Consider the following 25,100-nt stretch of genomic DNA (forward strand, 5'->3'; position numbering starts at 1 on the left):
AACTGTGGAACGGATCAGTGAAGTGGAAGAGACGGAGGTCACCCTCTAAAACTTTCTAACTTCAAGGTCTCCCCTTAAAGACCACCTCACCTCTGGGACAACCAGATTCAACAGCTACAACTGGTCATATGATGCATTTTGCATCATATGACCAGTTGTAGCATACTGAAATGCTAAAATATCTAAAAACACAGATTGAACACAAAAAATAACTCAGGATTGTGTTGATCGTGTCCCAAACAACAATAAAATAAGATCTGCTTGTCCCAGAGGTGAGGTGGTCCTTTAACTCTGACAGTGTACAAATGGAACCAAATGAACCCGTGAGGGTTCATTTGGTTCCATTTGTACACTGTCAGAGTTACAGACTTGTATGGGTCAATTTAGACCCCCCAAAAGGAACCCACAGACTCAGAGTCCCTGGAATCCACTTTGAGAACCACTGCTCAAAGCAGTGGATCCAGAAGACCTGGTCGGGAGCCATTTGTGTGGGGCGCGGAAATTTTGGGACACAACATGGGTCCCTTCATTTTTTACTACCTACATTTTGTCAAAACATTTTCAAAAAACATTCCCCCAAATGCTAAGATTTTCATGAATAAAAAAAGGAGATTATGATTATTATTATAGTAAGTAATTTAATGAATAGGCCTAAATAAAAAGAAGACATTCCATAAATTAGAAAACGAATGTTTAAGAAAAATAGCTGATATAAGCTCACAACAACGCCTCCATAACAACAGCACTGACACTGAGGATGAGTAGGGCACACTGTGATTGTACTGCATGTTTTATACTTATATGTATTCATTATTTATTAGTGAGAAGAGAAAAGAAGGCTTTAAGCCTAGTTCAGACCAAAGATTTGTGATGAGACTATCTAACTCACTTTAGGACATTGTGGAGAAAAGATGTCATCTTTACTTATATGTATGTATTTATTTCCAACATAAATTGTACATAATTATTTTTATATTAATTTAAAGTTTTCTAACTTCTACATTTGATTGCAAAGTTGCTGTGTAACACGGCTCTGTTTACACATTTCTTTATTGTCAGTTCAGTCTCAGGTTCATGCGGTTCGGTACCAGGTTTATCCGTTACTTAAGGCTTGTATTTTAATTGTATAGAATGTACAGTATATGCCTTTCTTACTTTTTATTGTTTTTATTTCACACATTCAAACTATGTGTCCAATGCTAATAAAGCCCCTTTCACTGAATTAAGCAGAACTGAACAGAACTAATCTTCATTTAATTGACTGTGGATATAAACCGTAGGGCGCTCACCCTCGTAGTAGAGACAGGAGACTGTCAGAGACTGTGTGGCTTCATAATGTTAATGTTTTCTGTCAATCAATGAAATGCATGCATGAAATAACTAATTGAAAAATAGAAGGTCCCCTCAGTCACAGAAAGTCAGTCAGTGTTTCCAATTAGTCTAACATGGTTAACATGGAGTATGAAGTTGAATGGGCTATAGGAGGGAGGGGGGCATGTCTGACCAAATTAATATGAAACATCTATTGAATCAAGCGACTTAAAAACTGTCTGGGGTGAAAATGACCACTAAACAGAAATGTTTTAAACTTTATGGAAAGTTAAGAAATGACAGAGTTGAACGTTCTCTTCCAAAGTCTTATCTTAATGAAAAATGTCAATGGCATATTTTTAACCTGGAAATAGTGGAGTTCTTAGTAGGGATATCTTTGCAAAGCCAAATCCAACATTTTACATTTTGCAACATTTTACATTTGAGGACATGTTGTGGTGAATAGACACCACGTTTAATAGCTTTTATTGTTTAATACATAATAATGAGGGTCCAGATATATGTGATTAGCAACCAAATTGTGCACTTTTTGATATTGCATGAAACCTTCAGCATAGTTAGTAAATACCATAATATACATTTTCAGATGTGGAGGAAGTCAGATTTGACCCCTGAGGACTGCGAGATGTCAAATCCAAGACAGCCCATATAACACATGCAGTATACTTTTGCAAAGTACAACTAATTGGGGATGTCCTATCATTTGTAGTGTTTCATTGCCCACAGCAGGGTTCCCCAATAGGCGGCCCGTGGGCCATTTGTGGCCCGCGGGGGGCTACTGTCTGGCCCACACCAACCCCAGTAATAATGGTGGTATAAGAGCAGCAACAACACTAGTATAATCGTCATTGTCGGGTGGAAACCTTGCATCTCCAAATGTGTACGTTATTTCGCAAAGTAAAGCCCTGCTTCATCATACAAGGCTGTCGCACAACAGTAGTGAAAACAGCAGATCTACAAGCACACCACGCCTTACACCGCGAGGCGTTGTGTGCTTGTAGATCGCCTGTTTTCACTAGTTTAAATCATTTTTAAAATGATAAATGCAATACTGGCTGTCAAGCAGTTTCAAGGGGCACACTTGACCCTTCTCAGGGGCACACCAAAGGTCCCCAGGCACAGTGGTTGAGAAACACTGGCCTACAGAGTATTGTATCCAGTGATTAAATCAATCCAGTGATTAAGTGATATTCGGTAGCGTAATTGCCAAAGTGTCTCCAAAAACAAAAAGGCCAGTGTCATTTATCTTCAAGTCATTTACTCTAAAGTTAACCATCTGACATCTCTTTTTTTGTTGCACATACTGTATGTTTCCACAAATACATTTCAAGTAATAAAAAAGAGGAACTACATCATCAAACACCACAAAGATACATTTGCGTATCTCTAGAGCATAGTCCAGGATATCATTCAATACAATACAACGCCTTTTTTCTTAAACTGTAGCTTTGAGTAGCATTTAGTAATACTAAGTTGTTCAAATTAAGCCTGATTCATACCTTGTCGTACGGCCGTATAGCGCACAACAAAGCATAAATTAGGGCAGGGGTCTTCAACGTGTTCAGGCCAAGGACCCCTTAGTTGAGAGAGAGATGAAGCAGGGACCCCCAAAATGTTTTCATAGATGCCATAAAGTTTCATTGTTTGACAGCACAACCATCGTTGTATTTTGGATTCATGTCAATTTGTGTTTTCAGATAAGTATTTAACCACTTGAACCGTATACTTAACTTGACATTTCACTCTGTACTTAGTCTGCTCTTTTTCTCCTCTACACCAAACGTCTTTGCCAAAAATAGCCGATCTAGCTTGTAGATCTGCTATTTTTGGCTAAAGTTCTCAGATTATGGATGCTAGGATTCAAGTGGTTAATATAAAAAAGGAGAACAACTTTTTTATCACACAAGATTTGGAGGACCCCCTCTAGTAACTCTGAGGACCCCCTAGGGGTCCCGGACCCCCTGTTGAAGACCCTTGAATTAGGGTTTAGTCCTATGATGATCAGTCTGTAGAAATCTCCAACAGGCAACTCTGGTCAGATGCTTTCCTCTTGTTTTATGATTCTGATTATTAACTTCACTGAAGTTGTGTAGAAGAAAATAAATTAAAGGGAAACAGAATTAGGAACCAGTGTTGACGCATGCAAGTCTCTCGCTGTTCCCTTAATAATTCTGAGAAATCAGATTTAAGAGGAATGTCCACAGTGCTAAAAGAGCAAGAAACAGCAGAATAATCAAAATAACATTATAATCACAGAGGGAATCGTTTTTAGACCATCTATATCACTGTCAACACTTATTTTTAATACAGCCCTCTGATTGAAAAACATTCATGTCTTCATGATTCTATTAAACTATGATGCTTGAAAATCTTGTATGTACAATATTATGGACAGTTGTAACAACGTTTGGCTACCTGCTGCAGTTATCAATATCATAGGGTACCTATTATTTTCCATAACGGATCTAGAATTAAATAAATACCTTAAATTCTGCAAACTGGTTGGTTGAAAACTATTTTAACACCTGGCCATGTACAGTGTGTAGTCTTAATGAGAGAGACATTATAAACTGCACAACTGCTTGTGATGTCTAACTTTGCATGAACATTTTAAGAGAAAATGGCTGCATATGTTTAAGATTGTGTTATCTTGTCATAGATAGCAACAGCCATCACAACTGCAGTCAGCTGTAACAAGAACAGTGTACTGTCAGCTGACAGCTAACCAGCATTTATATATATCTGCTGTTATTATAATGCATAATAGCACCCTCTGGCGCGAGAGTTTGAGATCACATGTGCACATACAATAAGAGAAAGGCAACACAGTAAACACAGCTACATAGTTAGTACCATAGTTAAATAACCAAATTACTGGATGTAGACCAAATAAATTCAATTGTGTCATTAGTTTGTAAGGCACCTAGCCTTGTGATTAATCTCATTGTGAATTCTGGAGACAGCGCTTGAAAAATCTACTTGAAAATACATTGAGAGAAGTTTGCCAGACAGTGGAGAACAAGTCAGCATTTATCCTCTAGCTCAGGGCAATGGAACAGCTATAGGAAAACAATGACAGTTTTACCCTTCCATCTGCCATTGCAGGATAAATCTAGCTCTCCCACATTGCCTTGTGTTACAAACCAATATCAGACGTCGCCCACCAACTGTTAAGAGATAGGGACAGGTTTGTCCATTTTTTGGAACTGGTTCAGTGACTAGGGCCTTTTGTGGGTGAAGATCCTGTCCCTTACGGACGAAAACGACACATTCTGAAAGTTACCGGTAATCAGTTTGTGAAATATTGTCACTTTCTTCCCCAGACACAGCTTCTTCCGTTCCTTAGTTTACCACAAGCGGCTTAACCTTTGAAGCCCAGGGACAGGTCTAGCGGCTAACCTTAGTTATGGAGAGAAATGCCAAGATCGCCGACAGCCTTTCATCATGTGAACTCGTGGAAACGTGGAATGTGACAAAGTGTCTGAAGAGGAGAAACGGACGTCGTTAACCCTTCAGCACCAGCAGCCCTTGCGCGCGTCCGCCGCGGCATCGTCGCAGATGCCCTCCTCCTCCTCCAGGGCGGTGAGGTTGAGCTCTTCGGTGAGGGACGTCCGCAGAAGGTCCAGGTCCTTCTTGTTGGCCGCGAGCACCTGCTCTGCCAGCCGCGTGAAGGACTGGGAGGGAAGACATCACAGTGGTGTGAGGGCAACACAGGAGACACTAAAGAGACCAGACTCAATTGACCAGACATTTGATTTCCCCCTGTGTAACATCACGTCATGCAGCTTCGGTAAAATACAGTATATCATCACTCTCTGGCAGAAACCTTGTATCTCCAAGTTTCACATTTTTGTAAATTGTTTAGCACAATAAAGCCCTGCTTGATCATACGAGGCCGTCGCACAAAAGTAGTGAAAACAGCTGATCTACAAGCTGATCTAGCTGATCAGGTAGATCTTGCTGATCTACAAGCACACAACGCGCGTTGTGTGCTTGTAGATCTGCTGTTTTCACTAGTTTATATCATTTTTAAAATGATAAATACAAAACAAACGGTTTTGGACATACAAGGTTTCCACCCGACAACGACGATATGCTACTCACTAATTTGAGCTTACAGCATGCATTGCTTCAATGCTACGCATAAAACAGTAACCCTGAGCTACGATCACAGAAACAAACAACACCACTGTAAGTGATCACCTCTGTGATGTTGTGGTTGGTGAAGGCACTTGTCTCGAAGAAGTCCATTCCATAAGCCTTGGCCAGCTGGAAGATAAGACAATAACAACAATGAATATCCCAAACTTTAGGCTAAGTACCCGTGCTTTGTCCATCCAATGTCCATACGTATTCCCGACCTTATGGCACCGGTTTTGGTGATAATGGTAGTTCACAGCAGTGGTTCCAAAACATTTGGGGGTCAAGGACAGAGTCAGAGTAGAACCCCATTTGAAAACATTTTGTGCCAGAGAGAAGCTGACATGTTAAAGAGTTAAGATGCTATGATACTGCGCCTTTGCTTGGGACATAAGGTTGACATGCATCCGTATAGAAGACGACTAGAGATACCTGCACACGAATGTTGTCTAGAAAGCCTAAAGCAAAGTCCATATGCTGAGTTAAAAGCAAAGAATTTGTCTTTAATTCAAGACAACTGTGTTAAACAGTGGTGGTGGGGAGATAAACCTGGAGAGATTGAAACCTATCATCTCATCAGGCTAAATTCTAGCCAGTGAAATAATAGGGAAAACGCAGTGTTCCTCATTTTGCTGGGGACCCCTGGAACATTTCCTCCTGTGATAACATCAAGTCATGTAGGGGACCCCATGCTGGGAACTCAAAATGAATTAGGATTGCTATTCAACTCAAAACCCACTGGGTCAACCTATACGACCAATAGGGAGGGGGACGCACCTTGTTGCCCTGTTCCGTAGCCACTTGCCTCTTGTCCACCTCATCGGACTTGTTCCCCACTAAGATCTTCTGGACCTTGTCAGGGGCGTACTGCATGGGAGTGACAGGAATGTACAATAGTGTAAGTGTAAGAGAGGCAAGGTTAAGATACAGATAAGAACAAGAAAGAGAGAGAGAGAGACTGGAGAGAAGGAAAATGAGAACGTCGGCCTTCAGGAAATGAAACTGAGATTACCATTAATAGGGAAGCATGCCAAGACAGATATAGCACATTCATAAAGGCAGACAGGCAGGCAGATAAAGACACCAAGGAAATGATGTCTAATATTGTCTATGAATGACAAAATGATTGCGATACACGTCACAGCTTGTCCGCGTGTAGACTTGTACACATTTTTACGGTCTATGGGTTTGCTGCTCTGACAACATGCTCTGATGTCACTGTGATGACACATCCGGCACATCTTGTCCACGTATCCGTGTATCTCTGAAGGTCACGCCTGACACTGTGGTTCCCTTGACACATCACTGTGACATCACAGCAGGTGATATCACAGGTGACATCACCTGTGCAAAAGTCCATCTATGGGTATTCCCCAGAATCCTTTATGTTCATGAAGATCCCTGATGTCATCGATATAAATCACTGGCCGGATGGCCAAGAGACATGGCCCATATCTGTGTGGCTGGTTCAGTTAAGGATCTCCATGTACAGTATGGGCATAAAGGATATTGTATGTTGTGATGTCATGGGAACCACTCTAACAGAATCCCTTTTATGCCCATATATGGAGATCCATTATGTCATCAATATTAAGCCCATCTATATGGAGGAAGACAGCCCATATCTGTGTGGCTGGTTCAGACGGGGATCTATCTCCATGTATGGGCATAAAAGGGATGTACTAAATACAGTACATGGATCTCCATATATGGGTAACTGGTCCGATATACATCACTGGCCAGATGGCCAAGAATTGGCGTCCTGAGGCGTCTTACTAGTATACATAGCCTACAGACAGTATCCACCTGTTGCCTGCGAGAATTTACTGTAGCATTATTTGCAGGACACTTCCGGTTAACAGCAGACATATACAAGCTCACGTCGCGTCTCAGATGCAACCGTTGTGAGCTTGTAGATCATCTCTCGGCTGCGGCGCCGGAAGCTGCCTGCACATTCTGCGCAATGCACGATGGGATGTTGGAAAGTTGTGGATATATACACACACATACACACATAATGTATACATATACAATAGTAATGTGAGAACAATCATTCTAGCCAGACCTTGCTCTCATCACCAGTGCCATAAGAATTGTCATTCATGAGTTTTGGAGGCAAAGCCTTTGAGTTATATAACAGTCAGATATAACATTTTGCAACTTGCAATGGGCCTGGTGTACAAGATACACTACACCACTATGATACCCAAGTACCTGTCAAAATACTTAATAAACATTAAGGATGGCCATAATTATAACACCAGAGGCAGCGCCACAGATCACTTCCAACCAGAGTCAAAACCAACAAAGGGTCAAACTCGTTTTTCTGCTATACCACCAAAATGTGGAAAGCCTTACCGAAGGCCATAAAGGAGTGTGGATCACTAGCATCCTTTAAAATTGACCTGAAAAACCACTTACAGGCAGCAGCCGTTCGCAACTGGTAAAAAACCTAACCTAGCCCAACCCTACCCTCCCCTGCCCCTTCTTTGTATATACTTACTGTTTGTTTAGACTTACTGTTTTCTTTTTTGTTCTCTCATTTTTTTTTCTTTACATATCTACTGCATAGTACTGTGTTCTATTCGTCTGTCATTCAATGTTATATGAGATACTTTAATGGTTTCCTGTGGAAATAAGCTTAGTCTTTTCATGGATCTCCTTTTAGTAGACCTTGTACCAGTGAACTGTACCGTCATGAAACTGTACCTTTTCCTATGCAAACTTCTAATAAAGTCTTCAATCAATCAATCAATCTAGTCAGGTATATCATGTCAGTGCCATGAGTCTCAAGCGTCTGTTCTGATCTTACAACAGCTGATGATGACAGCTGTGCTGTGAGCTCACCTCGTCCACGTCACTGGCCCACTTCATGATGTGCTGGAAGGAGCGCTCACTGGTGATGTCATATACCAGGAAGATGCCCTGCGGGGTTGAGAGTCAGACGTCGCCGGTCACTTCAAAGAGGTGGTTTATTATTGTGACAGTGCATTTACCCAGCCAACAAAAATATAAGGTGCTTGATGGAGGGGAAAGGAACTGGTTGGAATAACGTGTTCCTTCCACACGCTATGTCCATCCCGGGGAAATCCCCACTGTCAGGTGAAAAGAAACAACTTGGACTACTCATGCATTGAAGGAAGCATGAGGTCAGTCCGTTGTCTCCCCAGGCGCGGCAGAGGGAGAGCAGAGCCCAGGATTACATAGGCAATTGGCACTGGGTGAAAATGGGTTGCAAAATCGTGGGATAAAAATTATGAAGAAAAACAAATATATATAAGGTGCCGGCTACACAAATCTGGATATTTCTGAAGCTAGACACATGAAGCTGGATATTTCGGCCGTGAAACTGGATATTTTTTAAACCGGATAAATAAGTGAAGACATTGAAAAATATCCGATTCACTGGATCCGTGTAGACATGGAACACGGATATCTCTGAAGACTTTACTGTGTGTGTGTGTGTGTGTGTGTGTGTGTGTGTGTGTGTGTCTGTGTGTGTGTGTGTGTGTCTGTGTGTGTGTGTGTGTGTCTGTGCGTGCGTGCGTGCGTGCGTGCGTGCGTGCGCGCGTGTGTGTGTGTGTGTGTGTGTGTGCTTGTCCCCCTAGTGGAGGTCTGGGGACTCAGATTATTTTAGACCTAGATATTTTTCTTTGTGGATATCTGAAAATCTGGGATATATGAAATATCCAGATTCGTCTGGCCGTGGCCTAAATGTATCATCATGACATGCGCTCTTAGCAGCCACTTTCAGTAATCTCACAGTGTTGTGGTGTTATTATCTGCCATGTGGCATTAGAAGTCTGCTGACAACAATGCCAATAAGTCTAATAGATAAATGTTGGGTTTTATTGACCTGATGTACAGTATGATCTCACAATGCTTATGATGTTGGACAGGTGTTTTCGCCCTTACGTTTGTTTTATGGCAAACCTTTGACTGTAAACACAAGAAACTTGGAGTGGTTTTGACATTCATGATTCATGTGTGACTTATGGGTATTTGGGGCAACGTCAAAGTGTATTACTTTCGGATCATTCCAATCCTGTGTTCTATTCGTCTGTCATTCAATGTTATATGAGATACTTAAATGGTTTCCTGTGGAAATACGCTTAGTCTTTTCATGGATCTCCTTTTAGTAGACCTTGTACCAGTGAACTGTACCGTCATGAAACTGTACCTTTTCCTATGCAAACTTCTAATAAAGTCTTCAATCAATCAATCAATCCAAGGGAGTAATAGCCTACCTAAGGGGATTGATCACAGAAATTATGATCTGGCTTGTTACTAGAACTGTGATGTTGTAACTCAAATTATTTAACCATTCACTGCACGTGCCCCAACTACTGTAAGAGCAGACTTGAGATTGGGACCATGGCTGTGACTACAGATGAATGCTAACTGAAAGTGCAGTTTGTCGGTTCCAAACAAACCTCCTAAACAAACCCACTGATGCACCCAGATTTAAGGCCCTTTTCCACCGGCAGCGATAACGATGACGATAGCCATAAAATATCACAGCGATAATTATGCCTTCACATTGATGTCCGATAAAGTTATCGGACATCAATGTGAAGAGGCACTAATTAACAGCCGCTCGCGCAGAGCGCATCGCCAGCTGTTTGTCAGAGACCCAGTTCCATATCACTGTGATCTTAACCACATCGTTGTTGATCCTAATGATGTAGTTGTCGGCTATCGCTGTCTTTATCGGTGTTGGGTGGATGCTGCCGATCCACTTCAATTGAAAACCCACTTTTTAAAATCGTTATCGTCATCGTTATCGCTGCCGGTGGAAAAGAGCCTTTAGGCTGTACGCAGGCTTAAACACACATTGTCCACAAAGCAACTTTACGTTTTGATTGCAGGTTTTAATTCTCCAAATAGAGTGCTTACAAACAGGTTTTCCAGGCATAGTTCTGTGGCTCTGGCACTGGTAAAACAAAACATTTGTCCACCAGGTGCATGCCCTTCCCTCATTACCCAGGCCTACTTACGCCCTTGCTGCATCAGTTAGGCCTGGGAGAGGTGTGCCCTTGGTGCCCAAATCAGTCAATTAACTAATAAACTAATAGTGCCAAATAATACTGAGTGATAATTACGAATATAATAATGCAAATAATAACTATAAACTAACATACACAAGCAGTTCAATGGCTTCTACAACAATAGTGAACAGCTTAAATTTGGGAAAAGTGAAAAATCTGCTTTGTTAGTCCCTGCATACTCTAGTCTATGTCCATGTTCAATATCCAATTCCAGATCAATTGGTCTCAAACCACTGAGGAGAGAAACAGAATGAAACTGTACCTGTGCTCGTCTGTAGTACTGTTTAGTGATGGTCTGGTACCTCTCCTGGCCAGCTGTGTCCCTATAAAAGCGCAAGCACACGTGTGCACGCACACACACACACACACACACACACACACACACACACACACACACACACACACACACACACACACACACACACACACACACACACACACACACACACACACACACACACACACACACACACACACACACAGATTTTGTTACATTTTGCACACCCTCAGAGTATTGTACTGTACGCCTCACCAACACAAGCCTAAATGTATCCCTCAACCCTTTTAAACTAAAAATAGCCCCTTCAAAAAAGGAACAACAAAATGTCCTGACTTTATAAGACTTTCTTTGTCATTGTGAAGGTATATGCGCATGCACGTACGTAGCGCACACACACACACACACAAATGCGCGCACACACACACACACACACACACACACACACACACACACAAATGCGCACACACACACACACACACACACACACACACACACACACACACACACACACACACACACACACACACACACACACACACACACACAGACGCACACACACATGCATACTATGTCCATGTGCACATGATAACACCATGTGATATTCTCTCAGTCAGGGTTTCTTTTTAAAGACAATTACAGTGGACCCTTTGTAACTACACAGCTAAGTGTTAAATTAGCCACATGAACTCTCCCTATTCTAGGTAGGTCATAGGCAAAGAAATAGAAAAAGGTTACAACACGTAGCATTGCTAATCATTGCTAATTTTGATAGCGTGTAGACATTTACCTAAAAGGACCCATAATCTTTAAAGAATGATTTTACTGTTTATAAAGATTCTGATTTGGTAAGCAGCAGTTTATGAAGCGTCCCTAGAGAGAGTATCTTACCATATCTGTATTCGGACCTTGACGCCATCTATTACCAGCGTCTTCATTTTGAAATCAATTCCTGCAAGAAAAAAAGATAACAGTCGAGGAACAACAATATGACATTTAGAGATGACAGTTTTTGTGGCAGATAAAGTCTTATTTGATAATAATATCCACCTTCCCAACCCAGTTCATTTTACTAAGGTTATTACTGTGCAGTGTGCACACCACTGGCAACAAACAAACAGTGTTTGAGCTCGGTGCTGTCTGAAATAAGAAGCAGCTTCCAACGCATTTACAATTAAAGCAACTCTGAAATTGATTAACATGTGGATTTAAGTCTTTACTTGCGGTAAGAGCTTTTCTACTGTGCTTTTTTTCTTTTTTTACATCAAAGGCAACAATAAGAGTATTAAGAGACATTTCACCCCCGTATAATCACCCTTTTGGAAGATATGTCTAATCGGTTTGCTCCATTTAGTTCAGTCTTCATTCTCTCTGATCTCTGTCTGTATTGATCAGAGGGAGATGAAATAAGGGAGGAGGGCAACCGATTGCGGGATAACACCCACTGGTGCCATGGCATTGGTCCGAAGGTTCATTAGGCCGAATTGGTTCATTAGTCCGAATTTGTTAAGAATACTATGCCTAACTCTAACCCTTATTTCCCCCTTGGGATAATAAAGGTATCTAAAGGTATCTATCTAACCCTAACCTTAACCTCAGTAACCCTAACTGAATTCGGACTAAGGAACCTTCGGACTTATGGGCAGTCCCCCATATGGTTGCCTGTTTTTCATGACTATCTTCTCTGCACAACATGGTTAACTGGATAAGAAGCAAACACTCTACATTAAGTAGTTCAACCCAATCAACCTGACCAGCAATATGCATGAGGCAAAGCCACTGTTGCACTCTGCAAAAAGAGCCAGAGTGTCAGATCGATTCACAGGCATTTGGAAAGCCTAAATGTGGTGTGTTTTTTCTTCTTCTTTTTTTACTTTTTTTTTTGCAGCTTGTCACATGTACATCACTCACAGGGTCAACATTTTTACATGATTTTGATTATCACATTTCAGTCCATATTAAACATGGTGTCATTCTGTTGGGTTATAAATTCAGTCCATTTCTCCCATTTCTCAAGGAACAGTTCTTCTTGTATCCTGAGTTTGTGTAAATCTCTCCGTCACATATATTTCCTCCACAATGCACAGCCACTTCTCACAAGTTGGAGGGTCACTTTTATACCACAATCTTGTTATTGCTTTTTTTGCTGGCTGCCAGCAGAATACTGTGTATTTTTGTATGACCAAGTTTGGAATCCAAGAGATTTGGCACAAGGAAACAGCTGACAGATACACTCGGGCCAGTCTCGGCCTATGTGGTGAAATAGCCAGTATCTATCTTAGACGATAGAGAGCGTTCAGTCCAGCTGGAAAGGCCAAGAAAACAAATACGGTAATGGCTTGCCTAGTTGCCTTGCCTGGAGCGCAGTGAGAGTGAAGGGTGAGAAATAGAATCCGTCTCTCCTTCTCATTGTTCGGCAGCAGGGGGCATAGCACTTAGCAAAGATGGAGTCATAAGTCATCCATGCTGCAGTTTATGTCTTGAACATTAGCTGCTGCTGATGCAAAAGGAGGTTTTTGCAAGTATCCAGACAAAGAATGTTCACACATATATTGTGGTTATTAAAGTTCCCTTTTCTTCCCTTTTTTGTATTGTAATTATTGCCATGATGAATTGGCTGTTACAATCAACCCCATAACATTCTACTCATTAAAGCCTGATCGATTCCATCCAATTTCATTAGTATTCAATTTTTCTAAAACAGACAAAATAGCCAATCTACAGCTCACAATGGGTTGCAGTGTTGTGAGCTTATAGATCTGCTAGTAAGAATTGTTTGCAAATGTTTGGGCATGGTTCATAGCCACACATATAACGGATATGCCCAAAATGCCAATCATCAGGACACATCGGCGCATCATTGCAGATACATAAACAAAATAAATAGGGCTTCTGCATTGACTACCACTGTAGTTTTCACCAATGCCATTCCTTAAAAGGATGATTTACATCTTACACTTCAGGCTATGACATTTCACTAACTATTAACCAATTAACTTCCTGGGGGCGCAGTGCTAAAGTGCCCATCAGCAGGGAGTGTTGGGCAGGAGGAGTGGAACGAGGGCTCTACACGTCCTCCCGGTGGGGGCTCCTCACTGGCAGGTGACTCAGTAACCACAGGGCTCCACTGGCGGCGTCGCGTTGCTCTGCGTCTTGACGCCGTCATTGACGCTGTCACATTGACGTCCGACCGGCTCCACCGCAGCGCATCGGCTGTGACTGCGAGGTATTCATTCTATGGCCAATATAGCCCATTTCCAAAACAACATGAAAATCACTTTCAAACAGGAATAAAACTATTTGTGACCTGAATGTGAACATATAGCGCACACTATGTTCAGCAGAGAGCAGCAATGCACCACTGACCACTTTATTTTCTCATGATTATAGCCTGTTGTACATAATTTTATCAAAGTAGACCGCTGTAATTACATAAAAAAATATGCTAGGATTTTTGGGACATCTAGTCACCCTTGTGAATGGATAGCCAACAGCAGAAACGCACGTAGGCCTACATTTAAATATAGCCTACAATGCATTTATTCATATTTTATACATGACTGGACGTTGTGGACGCCGTCAAAAATTTTAACCGGGGCGATTTTCGAGTTTGGACGCCGTCACTGGAACGTCCGACGTTGACGTTACCGTCGGCAGTGGAGCACCCTTCATCTATCTATAAATGCGAGAAGTCTCTGCGTGCGTGCGTGTCTGTCTGTAATCCGCGTATCTCGAGAACCGTTCGTCCCACCGGCTTCAGATTCGGCACGCGCGTTCCCCGCCGTGGCACAGAGTGCAGTGCCGGGCCTCGACCCGACCCGACGCGCGGTTTTCCCGAAACCGGCGCGAAACGTTCGGAATCTCCTTATGCGGGCTGATTGTTGACATCAGGCTGTTCCGGAGGAAATCGGCACAAGCGCTGACTCATTGTGACATCACATCATAAAAGGCTCTGAGATCACGTACGCCACATGAGTCAACAAAAAATGCCATGGTTACGTATTCTGATGTTCCTATATGGGCATAAAAGGCTGACATCAGGGTTTTCCGGAACCGGCACTGTGTCTGCATAGATCTCCATTTATGGGCATAAAATGGATGCAGACAGACAGATACGGATATCTCCATATATGGGCATGAATGGACACAGGCAAACAGATGGTCAAAACGGGTCCTATGACAACAGGTATAATGGGGTTTGCATTAAAGGGGGAACCAGCACTGTGTCTGCAACACAGTCGGAGGCACAGACAGATACAGAGATCTTCATAATGGGCATAAAGGGACACAGACAAACAGATACAGAGATATATATAATGGGGTTTGCATTAAAGGGTGGGGCATTCATTCCCTATTTCAAATTCGGCACGCGCGTTCCCCGCCGCAGCAGGGCATAAATGGACACAGGCAAACAGATGGTCAAAACGGGTCCTACAGAGATCTCCATATATGGACATAAAATGGATGTAGACAGACAGATATCCCCATATATGGGAATAAACAGATGGTCAAAACAGATCCTATGACAACAGGTATAATGGGGTTTGCATTAAAGGGCGGGGCATTCATCCCCTATTTACATTGTTCCCGAGTTGGCCAGGGCGCCGACTAGACGCTCGGCCGCGGCCGAGCTTCTAGTTGATTAAAACGGGAGCGTTCCCAGCGTTGACGTTGACGCGACGCTCGACGCGCCCGGTGGAGCCGGGGGGTAATATACAACAACAGCAGTGACAACACAGCAAGTGTTTGGGGAGGAATCAATTGGCACAATGACTACATTGGGGAGAAAAGGGTTTAAAAAGAAACACATTTTTAAGTATATATTTAAAAAAAATAAGAAAAAAAATAAACAGATAACTTCCTAAAAGGAAAGATAACCTGCAATATTTGAAACCTAGGCCTGATCTGATGACTCCCAGACGACTTTAAAAGTCGTACAGTGTGTAGCTGCCTTAACTGAAATGTTGTGGTATATCTCACGACTCACGCTATGGGAATTCCTCCTTCTAATGAACCATGACAGCACAGACAAGCACAAGATAGCAGTTAATTTGAAAGGACAGCATTTCACAATCAGACAGTGGCAAAGCCATGTCAACACTAATGGGTACACACCCAAAAGTGACTTGTTTAATTACCATGACGATGATGCGTTTCATCTGTGTGACGATCTCTCTAATGGACGCCCTGACACAGACGCCAAGGCACCGGGGATGGGGACAGACCTGTTATTCACAATTATCATTACTCACTCACTATAGACCATTTGTCAACAACCGTTGACTTTAGGGCACGTCTGGATAAACAGCTGGCTTCTCTGTTTGAAACTAGCCACGACAGTCAGGGTGCTGCACAATTCGCTTTGAAATGAAGAACAGTACAATGGCTCTTCCTGCTTCTTTGGCCGAGCTTGTGGATGTTGTGCAGCATTCGTATTTAGTCTCGCAATGGCCTACTTAGTTTTGATGTTGGCACACTGCTACAGTACTAGTGAATTTTGCGGCTTTAAAGCAATGTATCACACCCTAGCTTGTTTAGCCTGCTTTGGCCAGACTATATAATACTAATGCAGCTAACTATCTGCAGTATAGTATCCCCACCTTGTTTTAACATGGGTGGATTGTTTAGCTGTGCTAGGCTATAGCTTAGTAGCTTCATTATGTTCTGTTCCCTCTTCTTTGAAATCAACATTAGTCCGTCCGCTCCGTCGGCCTACCAATGGATACACGCACCCATACTATGTGCACCCTTGAGACTGCAACTAACACTACAGATACAATAGCCCATGGAAAGAAATCTAATTAAACGGCTTAAATTTGAGAAGAAGAAAAATCGGCTTCAATCAATTTCAGATCAATCAACCCCTCTGAGGAGAGAGAGATGAATGACCACGGCCAAGTAATTCTATAAAAGTCCTCCTTCTGCCCGTTGGTTATCTACTGAGGCTGCATGTTGCCAACTCAATTGATGAGACCATTTTCTAATTAAAGCTTCTGGACTTTATTGAACACACGCACACACACACAGTCACACACACACGCGCGCGCACAGTCGCACACGCACGCACACACATATTTGTTCACAGAGTCTATCAAGAACATGCACGCTTCAAAGTAATAGGGCGACAGAAAAGATGAAGAACATGGCGGCCACATTCACTGAGTTCAATGGAGAAGTGGTGCCCTGTATTCGTTTTGGCTACGTGTAGGCCAGCCTTGCTACTTGTTACGCATTTAAATGCATACAAAGTTCTTTATAACATTGCACCGTTGATCCATCTCTCTTGTTTGTGCTGGTGTTATCTCTATGTGTAGCCATGATTCCACTATACACAACTCTATAGAGAGGACAGACCCATTAGACCATTGGAAACACCTGCTGATCTATTAACCTTGGCACTGCTCCTCCTGAGTGAGCCCCCCACCCCACTAATAAACACAGCTACATTTTGGGTAAAGAGAAACAGCTGGACATTAAAATATAATAATCCATAGAAAAAAAGGTATTTTTTTGGGTGAACAATAACTTTTAAGTTAACACATCGGATTGCACTGTGGCCCTTGCCTACCCCTCAATGACCATACATGTAATTTAGATAGCATTTTTATATAGACCAATGTTAGGCCATTTTCAACTTGTCATTCTATCGTACATCGAAGCTATAGTGTTTCTGTGTATAGCTTCGATGTACAGATTATTGATGTTTTGATTTTATTTAATAGGTTTTTGGTCTACCCACGTTTGTAGATGACTATTTGTCATTTGATGTATTGACGTATAGAGGGTATGCGCATGACATCATTATCATACCCGGAAGTTATGCGGGAACGCCTACTAAGTGGCAAAAAACTACTTTCTGACCTTGACAGCCCATACATCCACACAGAAAAGTCCTAAGCTGATTGCATTAAACAACGTCAAACAACGTTAAACTCACTTTGCCACTCGATTTTTCACTCGATCAACCTCAACTCCTCAACCTAGGGGGCCCGATTTTGCAATTTGTAGGTCGTTCTGGATAACCGCGTCTGCTAAATACTTAAATTGTGGCCTGGGACCGCGGGAGAGCAAAGATCAACAGCATGCGGACAGGTGCTTATTGAGCCGTGATGTAGGCCATCCCTCATAGCCAGTATGACAGCCACCAGCTCCTAGGAGTACACTTAAAGGACTGCCTAGGTGAGGGAGGAGGAGATTAAAACCAGTAGTGTGACTGAGTACCACTAAATCATCTCTCCAGCTACCATAGGCGTAACAAAGGGGGGTGAAAATGGGACTGAGTTACTAGGGCCCAAGGTGGAGGGGGCCTCAATTATTTTATACTTTAGCTATTGAAAAATAGCAGATATACAAGCTCACAGCGCGGCACCGAGTGCCGCGCTGCGAGCTTGTAGATCTGCTATTTTTGAAAAGTTGTGGAAAATGTGTGCAAATCTTTGAATATGTAGTTTTTAAGCGAACATTTGTCGCTCAAATTTTGCTTCTGGGGGATCCCTGGAACTAAATATTTTGAGATGGAGGTCCGTGGCCAAATACAAATCATTTTGGGGGTCCTTTGAGCACCACTGACATAGAAACATAGGTTTTTCAAAAGAATGCACTCCCAGTCTGAATTCAAAGACTTGCACAAATGTTTCAAAAACAGCAGATCTACAAGCTCGCACAAAATAACACAGTTAATACGTGTACCCAGGGCCCAGAATTTGGTGCGACACCCCTGCCAGCTACTATCATGGAAATCCACAACACTAAAATGGTACAGATTTTTGTTTTTGTATTTAAACCCTCCACACACGCACGCCACACACACACACACACACACACACACACACACACACACACACACACACACACACACACACACACACACACACACACACACACACACACACACACACACACACACACACACACACACACACACACACACACACACACACACACACACACACACACACACACACACACACACACACACACACACACACACACACACACACACACACACACAGCTTCTGGGGTGCTGAATGGCTCAGCCAGCTAGAGCAGCACTGACCATAAACTCCTGTTATGAGGTCAGATTTATCCTTTGTTGTGCGACACCACCAGCGCACGACACCATCGTATGACAGGACATGACATAAGTAGCAGTAGCAAGGACACACGTTTGAATCCAACTATCATGTCTCACACGTCTTCTCTCTCTTTGGTTTCCTGTCTGTCTTTACTCTACTAAATATATATAACTTGTCCTTGCCCGTTCGAACTTATGTGCTCCGAATGATGTGCAGTTTGGGTTATGGGGTGTGCACAGTCTCAGAAGTAATGTTGGAAAACCCAGACGATGGGGGCAGGGGTTTGAGATTTGATGTACAGTAACAGTGCAGTGTTCATTTTAGGCCATGGCTACACGGAGCTGGATATTTCATATATCCCGGTTTTTCAGATATCCACATAGAAAAATATCTAGGTCCACACGACAAAGATATCTAGGTCTAACAGGCACACACACAGGAAAGTCTTCAGAGATATCCGGGTTCCCTGTCTACACGGATCCAGTGAATCGGATATTTTTCAATCTCTCCACTTATTTATCCGGATTCAAAAATATCCAGTTTTGCGGCCGAAATATCCAGCTTCGTGTGGCTGCAAGCCCCAACAGCACCAAAAAATGTCTAGCTTCAGAAATATCCAGCTTCATGTAGCCGGCACCTTAAACAGAGGATGTCTGTGCAGCACAAGTACAGTATTGTCAATCAGTAAATTCATCATGCTTGATGATGTCACAGTGTGGTCTGACCACATAGCTCAATGTCTTAGCTATTAAATATTTAAATTATATTTTCCTTTGGCTTTGGAGTGATGTCTCCATGAGCACTTTATCTACTGTACAGTATGTACAGTAGATAAATGTGATGTTCTTTAAGCACATAGTAGGCATGTACCAACATTCAATATTATCAAGTATTGTCCAGTATTCCCATGATATTTCTGAAATATTGCGGACATAGAAAAAGACACCCCTAACATATAACATATACTGTGTATTGCAATGTTTCGGTGGGAATACGCTTAGATTTATTTGATTATTTAGCGAGTAAGCAAAAGGAAAAGAGCATTGATTTGGCCCTGATCTGTCACTGCAACCTTTAATGTGTGAATGCCTTGGGAAATTCCACAAAAGCACAGTTACAGCATGAGATTTAAAGTCTGTCTGCTGAACAAGACGTGCATCAGCTTTTTAGCCTCGACCATTTATGGGGAAAACTGAGACATTGTTGAAACAAGCACAACTATCAAGAAATTGCAACCGTTTGAGTTGAGATGAACATCAAAGGTGGTGGGCTTTATTATTATTACTCCATGAATTATAGAGGGTAGCCATGAGGAGACATGGAAGAACATGTACAGTATATCTCTCTGTCTCCCTGAAGGTTGGGAAATTATTTATTGATCGGGGGCCGTATACTGATGTTGGTCATTCTCTCTCTGTGGACCTTCATGGGTTTTGTTTAGATTTGCTAGAGGAGAGGTCCCTGAAATACTGACCAGCTCATGAAAATGACACTGGAAGTATTTCTCACAGTTTATGAACGGATGCTGTATAGAACCCTAAAGTACAATAAAATAAAAAATAAAATAAAAACATCCCAGCCAAGCTGCCTGCACCTACACAAGTGGCCTATTTACATCATCCGGAGTACTGTAAATGTATGCCTTAATTTAACTCTTGAGATGGGTCCATTTGGTTATTTGTACACTCCATGAATTACAAATGGATTGACGTGACACACTGTGCATACTGCCAGGAGAATGCAAGCGTGCCAGTGAGACTTTAGAACAGGGGTTCCCAATCTTTTTTTGGCTCAGGGCACCCCTTTAAATACTTTTTTCATCCGAGGCACCCCTACATTATCCATTATATAATTTTAGAGAGAGGTCAGTCAGTCAGTCACTCAGTCACAAATGCATTTCCACCTTTATCTCTTCAGCAACTGATCCCAATTTTCACATGGCGCATTGGCCATTAGCATTATACAGAGGCTGACGGAGCCCGATTTCCATTTTCACCAAATTCAAGCTATTTAATCGCGTTTTTATACCACTTCTGTTCAACTCAACTTCAGCCTGTTGTCAGGGCAACGCTCCGTTCCTCCAGGCCATGGGATCTGTAACCCCACACCGATCTCACACGGGTAAGGTCTAGTATTCATAATTTTCACTCCCAGCACCTTATATTTATAGCATATTTTAGCGATTATGTTGTGAGGAAAACATTGAGATAATAGCCATTTTGGTTAGAACTGACTGAAAATAATGTTGTACATCAAGTTTAAAATGATACTAAATATTTTTTTAAGTGTCCAAAAAAATCTCAAATATTAGTAAATGATCTCACGGCACCGCTGGACTGACATCACAGCACCCCAGGGTGCCCCGTCACCCACTTTGAAAACCCCTGCTTAATGCTGCATTCACACTGAGAGAAGCCAAGCTAATGGTTTGCTTGGTAATTCAATGTATTCTCTATGCAAACCAGCTTTAAACATTTCCAAGCTTTTTTTTTTCAGCTTGGAAATTTTAAAAGCTAGTTTGCATAGAGAATACATTGAATTACCAAGCAAACCATTAGCTTGGCTTTTCTGTATGTGAATGAGGCAGCATTAGAAAGAGCATTGAGGGAGAAAAAATAATTGCGACCGTCAGGTCGCACTTACTATCAAAACCACCACAAAGTGTAAGTAACTCCGTCCGTCCGTCCGTCCGTCCGTCCGTCCGTCCGTCCCTCCGTCTGTCTGTCACACCTCACACGTCACACTCTTGCCCTGCTCATATCTCCGCAACCGTTGCCCCGATCCATGCCAAATTTTGCACACACGTTCCTTGCCTGCCAAACTACAACCTCCAAGGACCCCAGGAGTTCCAGGGACCCCCAGGTCCCTGGGGGACCCCCAGATGTAAAAAATGACCAAATGTGCAAAAATGACCAAATGACCACCCCAACGGGGCTGCTCACGGGGAATTCCCGGGGACCACCGACTCCTGGTGCTCCAGAACGGATGCAAAAGTGGTGGCGCCCCCAGTGGAGGACCCCCTCCACTGCAGCTCACATAAAATGCAGTAACTCGGGCTAGGAGCGTCCGGGAGAGCCGGGGCCGGTACCTATTCGTCCGCCAAGGCAACGCGGAGACCCCACCCCTCATTTCTCACATGCCCCCTTTCCTGCGCCACCATGAGGCCGATTCTTGCAAAACACATTTTTGGACACTGCTCCTACAGATTTTGCCCTAAAATCACACAAATCATTAGGGAGTCTTACTGGTAATAATACATGAACGCAGGTGAATATCCTTCTTTTCAGACCTTGGAATGTGTCTCTCCATGGGAGGCCAGTAGAAGGTGTGGGGATGTTTAACATGCAGTAGAAGCAGCTTCAATTAATTGAGTTGTGAAACGGGAGGCTCGATCACCTCACAGCCTGCCACAGTATGGTGGCGTCAAAATCTAAGTTTGATCTTAATTAGTACAGACTTTGGGCGCGTTGACGTTAAGGGCAGGGTGTTAATATTACGGGTGTGTTGATAGTTCGGTCTCTGCACCCATATCATGAAAGCTGTGGGGTTTCTCTGATAAGGCTTGTGTGCCAATTATAACAACAGGGATGGAAACAAACAACAACAGCCCTGATCCAAACAAACACTTTGCTTTTGGTGATCCCTGTGTTTAAAGGAGCAGATCATCTGCTGTATGGTTGGCACAGATTTCTGTCAGGTCTTCATTTAGATTAGAACTACACTTTAATTACAATTACAATTTAGGCATTTTTGAGCTTATCCACAATAATTTAACAAGTGCAAGTAAATGGCAAAATAACTGGGTAAAAATGGTCATGTAGGTAGAGTAAGTAAATAAATGTAGTGCTAAAAAGAAAATTGCACATGGATATTATAAACGCTATCTAAGTAACAATTTTAGCATTTGTGGTCAAGCAAACATTATGCCTATCTAAATAAGTATATGTGAACCAGTAACCAACATATCTGTCTAGTAGGCCTAATTAGCATCTATCAAAATTGGTGATAAAAAGCGATTAGGAAAGGAAAGGCCAATTACTGCAAATGATGACATGGCTTCCACAGTCATACTAATTTAGTTACCTGGGCGTTCAGTGGGGACAGGCAAGGGAAAACACGACAGTCAACAGATAAAACACAATGCATGCATAATTGCATATGGAACCCATACTGATAACTGATCTCAAAATGAAAGTAGGCCTACAGTGAATTGTTTTTGCGGCTCTTGCTTTGAATCATAACAATGCTCAGGGAAATGTAGTTAAGGTGTCATAGTTGCATTAATACATCCTTCAGAGAGGAGACTAATCCATGTCCAAGGGTGAGGCACAGGTAGTATTATACTATCAATTAGTTCTATTCTGGTAATCTTAAATGAATGCTGCCGGTGGTGGTCTGGAAACTTTAGTTTTTTTAAGTATAAAGAAAAATTGTACAGTAGGCTATCCCTCAAAAAAATCTGCCAAATAAATGATAAGTGATCACACATTGTGCTTTACTGTATACATGGTCACTGTTACTATATAGCTCAAGTAGGCTGGTAGGCTATAGGTTCACCTTTCTAGACACATCTCAAATGATATGATATGTAACATCAGCATCATCATATCTATAGTCTACCCTGGCTGTGACTGTACACCTGTGTCTGATCTTTATAGCCGGAATGGCTTCACAACACATTTATGCTAATCCTGAACTTGACTTTAATTTAGGTCACGACAAGAATATGCTGCATAAATCCACATAAAAGGCTAATTTAATTTGTATGGCATTGATATGATATGTGAGAGAGGTAGCCTACCAACAGTATGTGTGACAAACGGGGCCATCACCAGTTGTGGAGAAGTCAGATGGATGCATGATGTTGTGTTGATCAACACTGCTGATTAATTATTTGCGAAAAACGATCATGCATTGCTTGCTGACATATGCAGAGACTCGGGCGATCTTCTTACCGATTGTAGAGATGTGAGACGGATGGAATTCGTTGTCGGTGAATCTGCACAACAAACATGTTTTCCCAACGCCGGAGTCCCCGAGGAGCAGCAGTCTGAAGAGCACGTCGTACTGCTTAGCCATGGTGTTGTTGAGAAATAACGCACGGCACGGCACGGCCGGCTAACTCAGCAGCGATGAATCACCGAACCTTTCCATGTCTGCTCGAAAATACAAATGACTGTGTGTGTGTGTGTGTGTGTGCTCGTTCTTCTATCCCGGACGGCTCCTCTCCTCTCTCTGATCATCAGTGACGCTGCCAGTTGTGTGTGACGTGACGGACGGCGGTGGATAACAAAGCAGAAGCGCTCCAGCCTCCTCCAGCATCAGCATCCAGGGGCGTCACACCAAATTCTGGGCCCTGGGTACAAGGATTCACTGCGGGCCCCCCATGAATGTTAACTATTGAAAAATAGCAGATATACAAGCTCACAGCGCGGCACCGAGTGCCGCGCTGCGAGCTTGTAGATCTGCTATTTTTGAAAAACTGTGAAAAAGTGTGCAAGAAACCCATGTTTCCATGTCAGCGATGCTCAAACTTTTTCATGAGAAGGACCCCCCCCCAAAAAAAATGATATGAATTTGGCCACGGACCCCCATCTCAAAATATTTAGTTCCAGGGACCCCCCGGAAGCAAAATTTGAGTTACAAATGTCTGCTTAAAAAATACATATTCAAAGATTTGCACACATTTTCACGACTTAAAAATAGCAGATCTACAAGCTTGTAGCACGGCACTCGGTGCCGTGCTGTGAGCTTGTAGATCTGCTATTTTTCAATAGCTAAAGTTACTAGGGCCCCTCCACCTTGGGCCCTGGTAACTCAGTCCCACTTTCCTACCCCTTGTGACGCCCCTGAGCATCAGCATCCAGTCTCCAGTCTCCTCTCAGTGGGCGCGGTGGTGGAGAGGATGCGCTCCGTAGCAACGAGTGACAACACACACCAATGGGAGGAGAATAGATGGATAGAGTTACACTGAATGATATAAGCTACTAGGCCACAACACCCCCAACACACATAATGCCATGTCAAGAAGGACACATGCAGTAATTAGCCTATCACACAATAAATGTACCCCTCCGGAATCAATAGGGGTAAATTAAATTACTATATTCCATTCTTTGTCTTACGAATGTGACAAATGGGCTACTTGAACTCAAGTCTCATGAAGTGAGTAATCAATAGCCTAGAAAATAATAATAATTTGGGAGTGAACTATAATGGCCTACTCCT

General features: G+C 42.5%; 1 protein-coding gene across 1 annotated transcript; it reads right to left on the reverse strand.

Annotated features, from left to right (window-relative positions):
- Window positions 1–4,844: 4,844 nt before the first annotated feature.
- On the reverse strand, window positions 4,845–23,951 carry rab15 (RAB15, member RAS oncogene family; the record flags this gene model as incomplete). The annotated part of the gene is made up of 7 exons (XM_080744427.1): window positions 4,845–5,006; window positions 5,536–5,601; window positions 6,250–6,339; window positions 8,320–8,397; window positions 10,783–10,843; window positions 11,689–11,749; window positions 23,828–23,951. The coding sequence occupies 7 exons, from the start codon at window positions 23,949–23,951 to the stop codon at window positions 4,845–4,847; spliced, it is 642 nt and encodes a 213-aa protein (XP_080600553.1).
- Between the last annotated feature and the right edge of the window lie 1,149 nt (window positions 23,952–25,100).

The sequence above is a fragment of the Nannobrachium achirus genome (genome assembly GCF_963921795.1).
Source record: "Nannobrachium achirus genome assembly, chromosome: 16".
In the NCBI taxonomy this organism is placed as follows: Eukaryota; Metazoa; Chordata; class Actinopteri; order Myctophiformes; family Myctophidae; genus Nannobrachium; species Nannobrachium achirus.